The sequence below is a fragment of the Pterocles gutturalis genome, unplaced genomic scaffold, assembly GCF_000699245.1.
Source record: "Pterocles gutturalis isolate BGI_N339 unplaced genomic scaffold, ASM69924v1 scaffold5683, whole genome shotgun sequence".
In the NCBI taxonomy this organism is placed as follows: domain Eukaryota; kingdom Metazoa; phylum Chordata; class Aves; order Pterocliformes; family Pteroclidae; genus Pterocles; species Pterocles gutturalis.
This window is the reverse complement of record NW_010120336.1, coordinates 77,260-90,411: the sequence shown is the minus strand read 5'-3', so window position 1 is coordinate 90,411 and position 13,152 is coordinate 77,260. Positions and strand designations below refer to the sequence as shown.

The window sequence follows — 13,152 nt, the reverse complement described above, 5'->3', positions numbered from 1 at the left end:
AAGACAATGTATCTAGTCTTCTCTACACTAAGGCAGAATCTACAATGTCTGTTCTTCCTAATAGATATTGTCTGAAAGGCTCTTTGGCTGTTCAGTGATGGAGAATTCACAGCCTCTCCAGATAAGTCTGGTGCTTCATTTTTTTTCGCTGTTGGAATGTTTTCTTCTCAGTGTCTAATCTGAATCTCTCTTGCAGCAATTCTGAACCTTTTTTCAGTTCAGCATCCACATGGAGAGCATGGAGATTACTGTGTTCATTTTGCAACAGCCTCAAACATGAAGGCAGTAACACGTTCCCCATCTCCCTGTTTCTTTTTCTTGAGAAGCAGCCCTTATGCAGTCTTTGTAGATCTAGGACCTTAAATCTGTGCTTAGCCTCATTTCTCTCCTTTGGACTTTGTACCAGTTCTGAGTTGCAACAATCAAAATTTAACATACTACTCCAGCTCAAGTGCTAAGTGACACCAAGGAGAGCAGAACTGATTGTGTTTTTACACAGTACTCCCATTTATAGTTTCCAGTGTTGTGCTCACCTTCTTTGCAATTTTGTAGCAAGGTTGACTTATATTCAGTTTGTGATCAGCCCATGTGCTCATATGCCACAAATACTTTTCTACAGAAGCACTGCATAGCCACTTAGTTTCTTCATTTTGTATATCTCTAGTTATGTATTACTACAAGAGTCTGAACCTTTGCATTTGCTCCTGTTGCAATGCCCTACTTATCCCTATTGTTTCCAAAGTAATTCTCAAATCCATCAAGAGAATTCTGAATTTCAGTTGTAGATTTCAGTGTACTCAGTCCCTCTCTGACTGTTATTTGCAAATTCCTTCCATTTTTTTATCATGCCCCTGCAATACAGCCTCCCAGTTGATAAAAAGTAAACAATAGTTCCCTAAGTAAAAGAGTTCTGAGTAGTTCTGTAGCCACCTAATTAAAATGTATAGAGCCTAGCTTTGCTTAAGAAAATGTCATGTGACATAGCATTGTTAAGATACAAAACTTGTGCTGTTTCTTTTCTAACACAAGGCTTTTTGTGCCATCAGAAAGAAAATGGACTGACTTGATGTGACCTATTTTTGACAAATATACGTTGGCTGTTGATCAACTCCTTGTTAGCTTCCAGGCAGTTGTGTGTACCTTGCGTTTTAACCATTGCACATATTCTCCAGAGCTTGAAGACAGGGGGAGCAAGCAAAGTATTTAAACGTAGGCTTCTTGTGTCAATTGAGATGCACTGCGGTATGTAGTCTAGTACCCGACTTCTTCTTCAAAAGGTTATGGGTTCCCTGTAGGTTCTGGATTGTATCTGCCCAGTATGCGTCCATATGAACATCTTAGGACACCCTACGGCATCTTAAAAAAATCAGTCGTCTGTGCATAGGCCATAAAGTTCTTCTGAAGCTGGCTTAGTCCGTGTGTTGGGTTTATATCCCCACAGCAGCTCTCCCGGTGGGGAGTGTCCCCCTGTCAGCCAGAGGGTGTTTATACCACATCTGGGGAGGGGGCGGAGCCAGGACAGCTGCCCCGGATTGGCTGTTCCATACCATGTGACCTCAGCTCAGCCATAAAGCCAAGGGCAGGGAGGAGGAGGGGGGCATTTGTTACTGTGTTTGTCTCCAGGAGCAGCTGCTGCACACACTGAAGCTCTGCTTTCCCGGGAAGTGGCTGGATATCGCTTCTTGAGGGGAAGCAGAGAATAACATCTTTGTTTACCTTTTGTTTCTGTGCATGGCCTTGGCCTTTGCTTTAGTTAAACTGCTTTTATCTTGACCCATGAGTTTTTCATCTTATTCTCCCCCTTTATTTTGCTGAAGGGGGAGTGACAGAGGGGCCTGGTGGGCACCTGGCATCCAGCCAAGGTTAACACACCACAGTCTGCGAGTCCTTAGCTGTGCTTATCCCCTTTTTTAGACACAGGTGATACATTCGTGCTGTATACCTATAGCTAGCATGTATAATTTTGCAGGTATTCTCTTCACTGCTCTTAACAGTTTTGAAATAAATTTATAACTGGGCATTTAACAGGCTAGTCTATCAAGCCCAGAGGATTTGAATGCATTTAAGTAATATTTATTCAGGTCCTTGCTTGTTCAAGGGTGAGATCTTACCCTTTGGCCTTTTGTTGCTGGTATTAATTATATTAAGCACCGCAGTGCAGCAGTTTTGTGGTGAAGATGGATGCAAAAAAGGCAGTATGAACGTCAGCTTTTTCTCTGTATCCCTTTAGTTTTCCCCCTGTGTTACACAGTGGACTAACTTTTTCTTTCATCATCTTCTTGCTCCTAATGTACTTATGGAATTATTTCTTCTGGAGTTTGATGTATCCCTTGCCAACTGCGTCTCATTTTGGCCTATTATACCATGTTCTGCTGTGGTATTCTTGCTTAGTAAGTTGACCTTATTTCCATTGCCTGCATGCTGTGAGATCAACCCTGAGGTCCTAACTAAGACAACGTGGTCACATTGTACAATCCCCATTATTCCTTTGCAGGAGGCTTTGCAGTCTGTGTGGTCAGTATTGTTTATTTAAAGAACTGTCAGGTTTCTTTAACTCATTTTTCACTAGCACCACAGTCTTGGGGATTGTCCCAGCTAATTCTGCATTTATGAAAATATGAATACTTGGAATTCTTTTTATTATTATTCTGTTGTTCTTTCTTTTTTTTCAGAAACAAGCTTTAGTCTTTCATATTACTATCAGTTCTATGAATTATCAGTTCTCCATTTTGCCAGTGAAGTCAAAATGTTGATTGTTGACTGTCGTGGTTTAGAAAGGCCACAGGGACAGTCCTTTTGTTAAACACCTGGTGGGCTGAGGCAGGGACGGGGAGGGTTTCGCTCACCACTGTAAGGTCACGGGCAAGAAACCGACACAACTTGTGAAGAACAAAAAAAACCCAATTAAATTTATTAACTATTTACAACAAGAAGCAACATACTGAGAGAGAGAAACTGCATCTTAAAAAGGCACTTCTTCCCCACCCCTCCCTTGTTCCCAAAGGCTTTGTTCTGGACCTTCTCCCCCTCTCTGGTGGCACAGGGGGGCAGGGAATGGGGGGTGCAGTCAGTCCCCTGCTCCTTCCTCCTCAGGGGAGGGCTCCTCACAGTCTGTCCCGGCTGCAGCGTGGGGCACCTTCTCACAGGAGAGTGCTTCTCAAAAACTGCTCCGGCGTGAGTCCTTTTCCGCACAGGGCCACAGTGCCCCGACAACTGCCCAGCTCCAGTGGGGGCTTCTCCGTAATTCCTACAGAGAGTCTTCCACGGCTGCATCTTCTCATGGGCTGCACCAAGGGACAAAACGTGCTTCACCATGAATCTTCACCACGCTGCATAAGAAATTCTGGGGGGTGCTTCTCTCCTTCTTGCTTCCCTTCTCTGACCGGAGTGTTGTGCAGTCCTTCCTCTCAAAATGTTGCTTCTCTCTCCGCCGCAGGTCTTCATCGGCTCCCGAGGAAACTGAGTCTCGGGCGAGCCATGGCGGAGGCTTGGGCCAGAGCAGAGTTGGAGCGAGGGGAACTCTGAGCAGTTACTTGCTGCTGCCAGCAGAGCTGGAATCCAGGGAAACCTTTAGCAGCTCCTTACAGGAGCCATTACTGTGGCCCCTCCCTGCTACCAGACAAACCCACCACACAAAACCACAACATTGACTAAATCTTCCAAGTCCTCCTACGTACCATTTGTAGTTCTTGCAGTAGTGTTCAACTATCAAAGACTGAAGTAAATGTACCACTGTCATCACATTGGCCCCTTCTTTAATACCTCCTTTTATAAATAAATTTGTTTTGGCAGTGGTCCATGGAACAGTATTTGGTTTGATTTGATTTGCCTGTACTATTGGGCCAGGTATATAATAAATACAGCATCCAAATTTTGGAGAAATTATGAAGTCTGTCTTTACAGCATGTTCCTTTCCTCTGTGAGGGCTGTTTTCCATCTTTCCTTACCTATTGCCATATATGTGCACCTTCTTGGGGCATCACCCTGTGCATGAAGAAACCAAAGACGTTCTGTCTACAGCATGTGTAAAACCATGGCTTCCTTGCCAGTGTATGCCTGTTACTGCTGATACAAACATCAGTAGATCGCTAGGTTGCACGATGAGTCCTACAGCCTCCTTGTCATTTTTGATCCACTCAGTCTCATTTCTGGGTGTATTCTTAGAGTGAAGGTAGATGGACATCAAAGTTTAATGACCAGTGAAATGCATAGATTTTCTAGGCATCATACCTGCCAAGACCTTCATGAGGTTCATCAGACGGTCTCTGTTGTCCTCATTCCCTTTCATTCCTCCCTTGGAATCCCCTTTGGAGGTGGTGAATCTCTTGAATGCTGGAGCATTGGCTTTTCTTGATCTGTTCTTCGACTGGTTCCTCTCTTTTTCCAGAAGAGAGTTCTAGTTTGGGGTTTACCTTTCTCTATATAAAGATCATATGAAGGTTTGGAGGGTCTAGCATGGAGAGAGCTTTTTATTCTCTAATGGTGTGCTTGGGTGCATTGTGCTTTCAAAACTTGCCAAACAGTTGCACATGTAAACTAGTTACTGATACCTGAGACTGCCTACATAAAATTTACATGTACCTATTTTAAACGTGCTGCTTCAAGAAGAGTAAGAATGTAGCCTCTGGTGTCTAGTGCACCAGATGTGGGTTTATCGTCTGTTGCATCAGTGCTAAGGAGCATGTTTGTGACTGCTTATACCTGGAACATTTTGTCCAAATGTATCTGCAAAGCTTATATCTAGTTCTGCTCTGTGTGACAAAGAGTGGGGTTTTTTTAAGTTTTCAATAGTTAATGATGAAGTAGATGGCCTGTAGAAATGGGTTGCCTGGTCTTTCATGTTGTGCTTTATAAGCATTAAGAGGAGTTAATTTGGTCAGTGCTTTTCTTGTTATACTTTTCTGTTGTTGCAGTGTGTTACCTCTTTGTAGCTTTCTTGTATCCAGTTTCTAAGCTGTTTGACGCAGGGAAGGGTGGGATTCACTTCCAAATGAAGACATCTAAATTTGTATGTCTGCAAGGGTGTTAAGTGTCTTAACTCCCATGACAGACGATGCATATCGAATCAATACATGAACAAAGAGCCTGAAGAGCTATTTGCCTCACTGTAAAGTAGATGCTGGCTTGCTGGTCAGCTGAATAGTCCTCTCAGCTCTACTGACTGCATTGGTTAGATCTCCATTGACTGTAGTAGGAGATTGGAAACCTAGGCCGTGTCTAGACATTTACATTGGTTGTTTATAGTTTAAGCTGAATTCCAGCCAGGAATGCTACCACCTTCCATTACTTCTTAAGTTACATTTGTGTAGAGCTGTAGAGTCTAGGCTTGTATGCCTTTGGCACCAACACTATAGAAATCATTAATAACAAATATTAATCTTTGTCATCAAATGGTAGTTTGTAAAGTATGAGTTTGAATATTGTTTTCATTACGATTGCTAGCAGTCACCTCTTCTATTCAACCCCTCAAAGAATCCCAAAAGCACTTTAAGTAGTGCCCTGAAGCCACTGATCACAGGTGGCAGACATCCAGTTTTGGTAGCGTACATGGATATTTATTTTATAGTATCACCTAGGGACTTGCTTGTGAATTGGTGTTGTGGTTTAACCCCGGCTGGCAATAAGCACCACACAGCCACTTGCTTATTCCTCCCTGGTGGGATGGGGAAGAGAATTGGAAAGGTAAAAATGAGAAAACTTGTAGGTTGAGATAAAAGACAGTGTAATATGTAAAGCAAAAGCTACACTAACAAGCAAAGCAAAACAGGGAATACAGGCAGGCAGGTGTTCAGCCATCTCCAGGAAAGCAGGGCTCCATCACGCATAGCCATTACTTGGGAAGACAAGTACCATAACTCCAAGCGTCTCCCACTTCCTTCTTCTTCCTCCTAGCTTTATTGCTGAGCGTGAGATCATATGGTATGGAATATCCCTTTGGTCAGTTGGGGTCAGGTGTCCCAGCTTCTTGTTCACTCCCAGCCTGCAAACTGGTGGGGTGGTGTGAGAAGCAGAAAAGGCCTTGACTCTGTGTAAGCACTGCTCAGCAATAACAAAAACTTCTCTGTATTAGCAACACTGTTTTCAGCACTAATCCAAAACATAGCACCATACTAGCTACTGTGGAGAAAATTAACTGTATCCCAGCCAAAACCAGAAAAATTCCAGCAAACTTGGTTTTGCATTTTCTGTCTTCCATTCCACATGCAGCTTCACAAGCCTTGAAAAAGTCCCAGGCCTAAGGTCAGGGTTTTCTGTTAAGATAGTTGATAGCTATAAACAGTTATTGTTTACATGTGTGTTTGGGTGGCTACAGTAATCTGACTGTGTAGCCTGTTTTTAAAAGTAAGGACTTGAAAAGAGAAGGCAGTTCACTCCTGTCACAAAACAAACCACCAAGCTTGGTGTTAAGCACTGTGAGATCTGTCTTTTGCTGGCAAAGACACCATGGCATGAAGGAAAATTAATGGTTCAGACTTCATGTTCACCGGTAGGAAGTGGTGGAAATTTATAGGCTCAACAAACATGAATTTGAACACGACTGGCCTACCCCATATAATAGATGTGTAAGAAAAGCACAAAAATAAGTCACCAAAATATATGTTCTGAAGTACTCACCCAGTTTACAGTAGTCTGCATTCAGAGGATGTCCAATTGGTAGAAGCCTGTACATGTTGAGACATGCATTGTGGTCTTGCAATCTTCCAAAGCTTGCTTTTTACTAGATTCAATAGCAATTTTTAATCCTTTGGGGTTTTTTTTGTTTGTTTGTTTGTTTGTTTTTTTGAGCAAGAGGGCATCTGGTATGCTACAAACTTATCTATTGATGTTCTCTTTGGATTTAGGTTGCAAGGGTGTGTTTCATGCTGACTCGCTTAGGTAGCAAAGGTAGAAGCTCTCATTAGGAGTCTGATTTTGTTTATGTTTCCTTTACTGTTAATGGCAACAGAGGAGCTCGTCCAAAGTGATGATGCACAGTACCTAAATTAAGTGTTTATATCTGTGTAGTTGGACTCAAACAGTTCTGTTTCTTGGAGAGAGTTCCCCTTAGTATTAGAGATTTGGGGGGGAAAATACAGATACTGGTCTTCCCTCTCACCTGTAGACTTTTGTTCTGTGATCATCAAGAGTAAAATGAGCCAGGCCGGGCATGTTGTCTAGCCAGCTCTCCAAAGTGTTTGCCTTCAGAAAGTCAGTTACTGAGGTTGCCACATCTTCAGGTGCTACATTTGCCGTACACATTCATCACAGGTCAGTTTGGTGCTGGTACCCAGTACTGGAGAATTGCATTTGTTCCATATTATAAAACGGCAGTGGTGTCTCTTCACATACATACATAAAATGTTATTTTTCCTGTGTGTGATATAAATGCTGCTAAATTTTTCATTTGTAATATCTTGGAGGCTTTAATGGAAAAGTGTCAAAATATATTTTCTCATATCTTCCATCTTTTGCACTTAATTCCTTTTACATACCTTTGGGAAAGTCTGTGAATTATAGGACTGTTCTTCTCCAAGATAAAATATAAAAGCACGAAAGAAAGTTAGTAGCAGTTTGCAGAAAATGTACAATTACTTGAGTGGAACTGAACACTTAATTTGGATTAATCTTCACTTCTCTCACCAATTTTTTGATTGTTTTTGTATTGTGAGGTATTATGGTCAAGTGGCGTGACATTCACACATGAGCTTTAATGTAAGAAATATGTTATACTACACAGGAACTATATATAGTGGATCGTCCATGGTTTTATAAATACATTAGGAGAATTTTGAATCGTTAGAAAGACAAATAATACATTTGCTAATTTCTTGTCTTCGAACATTCTAGCCAAGATCAGATAACCTAGACATCTATGCAGTACTTGCTGTATCCCTACTAAACCAGCAGTGTGCATCTTCAGGTTGAGCTTCAGAAATAATCCCTGCCTTACTGTCAGAAAATAATTTTCTGTGGAACTTGGAGGAAAACAATTGAAGTAGTTGTTCATAGAAAGATTACTCAGTTTCTTTTCATAAGAGCGTTTGACTTTGCTTTGTAATGCGAACAGATGTTGGGTTTTAGCAGGAGTTTTGGGGTTGGGTGGTTTTTTTGTTTGCTTTCAATGAAAAGAGGAACTTTTTAAAGCCACTGTGAATTCTGCACAGAAGTATTAATTAGAAAACATAATTCTCCTTTTGTGCTTAATCAGAAAAAACAGAAATTTAAAGCTCAACAGAATAAAACATAAACTTTCCAATAAATGTTTATTGTTCCAGCTCATTAACACACTGTCTCTGTTGGACAGCATTTTTAAATACCATAAAAATTAATAGTGTATTTAAGAACTGCTTTATTGGCATGTCTCTACAAATTCTAATTTAGACTTCATGGTTAATTGTTTTGTCTCTGTCATCAGAACATAGAGAAGTAAATACACCCTTTGGCTTCAAAATTTTCAGTTTCCACTTTAACTTTTTGACTTAGGTGATGTTCTCTCAGTGAGGTAAGAAAAGAAGATTTCAGTAGAGGTTGTTAGCTAACATTGTAGGAGGGAGACCTCTTAGTCCTTCCAAGTTTAACACAGCAGAAAAAATGTCAACCTGATTTCACATGACTAGGGTACTGAGAAAAGTACTAAAATGTCTTTGTTAGTGTTGTTGTTTCTGATAGACTCTTTCAAAACAACTAAATGTAAAATTACTCATTTTGTGTCTGTTTTATCTTATTCAAACTTTTTTCCCTTGTGTAGAAGTCTTTAAATGAATCAGAAACAGCTAAATTATTTAACTTCTTGTTAGTTTCGTTTGGGTTGCTTTCCTCATTTGGTAGTGGATCTGCTTTCTGCTTAGTACTTTTTTCTTACAATATTTTGGAAATTTCTGTCTCATTCACTTTAGTGCTTTGGCCATTATGAGTTCTTTTAGCTTTTTTGTCCTCGTCCTTCTCTCTTTCAGCTTTTTAACTGACTGAATAAATTCTTCCTGTTCCATTCCCAGCACGGGATTTGTTTGATCTCAAATTTCTGAACAAGTTTGGTGAATTCGTTGGGGCTGGCCAACTCTGTCTTTCCTGCATTTTTTCCATTGGTATCACTTACCCTAAACTGTGTGTACCAAGTCTAGATAATAACTACTTTTGTGCATTCCGCCATAGTTTTTTAGCTATTTAGAATAATTTAGAAATTATTCTTTCAAATCATGTTAAAATAGATCACAGAAAACTTGTCCTCTAATTAATTAGTGTGTTTCCACTTTCTGTATCATTATATGTTCTTCTGTCTAGATTTCGGCTCTTCCAGCTATTTAAGTCTTCCATGATTTGTGTGGTCCCGTGACACAGGTCTCAGGAAAGGTCCCTGCTCTGCCAGTTCATCAGAGGCAGTGATGATCATGAAGTCAGCAATAACTTCTTCTTGAGTTTATTCTTCTTACTTTTCTTAACCTAAGCATCTTTAACATCACATTTTCTATCTTGTGAACATGGTTCCCTAATACTTGTAAGCTGTTACAGTTAATATCTGAAGTGGTCCGTGCAGTGTGTGTCTGTTTTCAGATGCAGTCCACAAATAATCTGTTGTTCCATTGCTATTTGACTTACACTAATTTTTCATCTTAGGTAACCCACTGGAATCTTCTTGTTCTCCCTTTCTGCTATTCTTCTTATGTTTTGTGTGGGTTTTTTCCCCTCTCCTTTTTTTTTTTTTTTTTTTTTTTGCCCCACAAGTACTTACTACTAACATTTTTTTCTGGTCCACAAGAACTAATGAAATTTACTTATGACCTTGCTAACACGTGCTTTCTCTTCTGAAGTTCCAGCCTGTGCTTTTGTCTCAGCTGGACCAGTTAACATTTGAATTTGGTTGAACCCCATTCTAGCATTTATTTTGGAGATTACAGTTTCTTTTTCATACCCCATAAGAAATTGTGCAACCAAAAACTTGGCACTTTTTTCCCAAGCATATTAACCAATAAAATAAAAGATACAGTAACTCTTCCTACAAAGCTTGCTTTTCTCATGTCCTTACAACAACAGGGTTACAACGAAGCTAATACTGTTCTTCTTGTATTCGCATGGTAATATAACTTGTCAGTCTTCATAATGCTCTTCATTTATGCAGCCTAGTGAAGTAGCTGAATCACACTTGGCTATAGTTTCATATTATGTTTAATGCAACCTGAAAGGGGCTTGCTGCTGAAAAGTGGTATTCTCTTTCCACCACTGCTGGTACATTCCAACTCTGTATGAGGTCTAATGATCATATGACCTTAGGGTAAGTTGGATCATCTTTCTGATTTAACAGAAAATTATTGTCCACAAATTATAACTTCCCTGTGAAATTTGTTGATCTGGGTCATGATATGGCTACACTGTTTGCTATCAGTTGAGCAATGGAGTTTCAGGAGGACCATGCCTTTCAGAGAAAGCCTGAAGTTAAATGAGGTTAAATATGAAAATAACTGTTTCATGTCTGTATTACTCTTATCTGCAAAACACTGTCAGGTTTAGAGATAAAATCTGGAATTTACTGAAGTTTGGAGTAGAAACTACACTGACACAAGTGGGTGTTAGTATTTCATCTCCTTTTATGTTGAAACTGAAGGTAGCTTCAGCACCTTTCTTTGAGGAACAAAGAATTGTTTATTTAGTAACTTGTGATTCTTTCCTTTGTAACTTCTTCTCCTTTTTAGGAAATTGTGCAAGTGCTGCTTTCAACCATATACTGGTGTGTTTGTTCGGGTGCAAGAGGCACTGGTATCTAAAAATCTCACTTTAATATATTAAATTCTGGAATTTAAATAATTCTGGAGAAGTTAATTTATGCAGAAAGATCATGTGTCATGCTAGTTTGATTTTTTCAATAAATACATGTTCTTTATGGCCTTTCTCTTCACTCACTTATTTTGTTTTCTTGCTGCTTCTGCATGTTTCACTGTCTCTTTACAGTTTTTTCTCCAGTTTCAGCATTAGTCGTAGCCTGTCTGTAATTAGTATGCATGTGTTCCACAACCCACATCATGAGAAGCGTAGAAGCATTATATATCCACCCTACTTGAATGCAAATCCTATGACTTGTTGGCAAAACAATGCCATATATCAGGAAATCCCAGGCAGCAGTATTGTAGGTTCCTATCCAGCTGAGGAACCCTGGTACTGTGCACATACTCTTTTCTTGCTGTAATCAAATATCTGCCTGGTTTTCAGAGTCTATGCTTATCACTCTGTTTCTCTTTATACTATTTCACATCTTTCTGGTTTACTTCCATGAGATTCTTGTGGGACAGGATGTCAGCTGGGCAAAGACTGCTCTTAAAGTAGGGCTGGTGTTCCCAGTGAAACGCAGAGCTCAGCAAGGGAGACACAGCTAAATATCATTAATGTTTCTGACACATCTGCTTCTTTCTGGCCTTTGAAAGCAGTGAGAGTTAGGGGATATTACATAGCTAAAACTTACGCGAATGTGCTGGAAAACGTGCTGGTTTTTACTCCTAGATCACAAAGGATATTGTCAAACAGTTATATTACATGGTGTAAAATAGTGAGAGTGTTTGTTCTAGAAACATTACCTCTTCCGCTGTTTCCTCTCTTTCTCTCTTGTTAGTTTGTTTTTGTTGTCTGTTTGTTATGCTAGAGGTGGTACCCACTGCTAATTTGTTTTATATAATTACTTTTTTCAGTTCTTAGAATTCCTTCAATAGTCAGACATATCCCTTTAGCCTGAAAGTAAGCCTTAAGTTTTATGGTAAAAGAAAGCTCAATAGATGGATTGCTTTTAAAAGTTATTCTAGAAAATATTATAATGAAGACTTCTCATGGTGTTTTATCATTGAATGTTTGACAGATGCAGAAAGTAAAAATAATGTTCTCCCGCAGTTTTCACTGTTTGCCTGTAAAGTTATGTGTATAACCGTTCTTAGTTTTAGCACTAAGTTTACACCAGCTGTTTTGTTAAGGTTACCTGCCATCCGTTCTTCTGCCAGTACGGCATTTTAGCTGAGTGCTAGGTTTATTTAGAAACAACAAAGTTACTGTCTTCATTACATTTAATTAATTTTTTTTTGTACCATATTCCAGGCAGATGCATAAGTACAATAATGATCTTGATTTTTGATTATGTACAATAGCTCTAGACATAGGCTCAAGATAGAGGGCTGTGATTAAAACGCATCAATCAATTGTAAACTGAGTTATCATCAGTAATACTGATGACTGAAGAGAGCATACTGATGCTGGATTAGCCCATTTGCATTTACAGTAACGTGTATAATGAAAATGCTGGTTTGATAGTAGTAGGTAATTTTGTTATTCCCACTCCATATCCCTCCCCATTTCCCTTAATTGGAATTCTGTTTTTATGTAAAATTAGCTGATGCTATTTCTGACACTATCTTCTGCTACCATCGGCTTATTTTCTAGATGGGAAGCGATGGAGTTTTGCGCCTCAGTAGTTCCGCTCTAAATAATGAATTCTTCGCATATGCAGCGCAAGGGTGGAAACAGCGGCTGGCAGAAGGTAACTCACTGGTTGTTCACAGATTTACCAAAGGTTAATTGTTTTTATGAAGAATATGTCTGTTTCTACATTTGAGAAATACTTTTAGAATAGAAAGTGCAATACATCAGTAATTCAGCAAAAGAAAAACTGCTGATTCAATTTTGAATTTAGTGCACGTTTTTACAGCTTGCTATGGCAGCTTATTTTGGCAGTTTAAAAAAAACCCAAACATTTTCATCACTGCCAGCCTTGGAAACATAAATGCATGCAACTAAATCCCAGCAATAATATACTTTTGAAATACTAATGTTATATGGTAAATTAAATCTCTCTATGTCACTCTCACTTTTCTTTTTCATTATTTCCATTTGGAATTGTTGGATGACTGTAAAAGAAATCACTGTGGACCATCTTTGTATCTGTAATTTATAATTACCCATTTAAGCTAATCCTTGACAACTTTTATTCAATATATTAGTATTTGTTTTATAGGAGAATTTACACCAGAAATGCAGTTGCGCATCAGACAAGAGATTGAAAAGGAAAAGAAAACAGAACCTTGGAAAGAAAAATTCTTTGAAAGGTTTTATGGTGAAAAGTAAGTATTGAAACAAATAAAAGCTTTTTTTAAAAATCTCGTTTAGGAGGAAATGAAAATATAATTCCCCACTTCACATAGC

General features: G+C 39.3%; 1 protein-coding gene across 1 annotated transcript in view; it reads left to right on the top strand.

The window, feature by feature from the left end:
- Window positions 1–13,152, top strand: part of ASXL3 (additional sex combs like transcriptional regulator 3) — a 61,089-nt gene that overhangs the window by 34,868 nt on the left and 13,069 nt on the right. Inside the window, exons 7-8 of the mRNA XM_010076864.1 lie at window positions 12,394–12,490; window positions 12,965–13,070. Of these exons, the coding sequence (XP_010075166.1) occupies window positions 12,394–12,490; window positions 12,965–13,070 (203 nt within the window). The remainder of the gene's footprint in view (window positions 1–12,393; window positions 12,491–12,964; window positions 13,071–13,152) is intronic.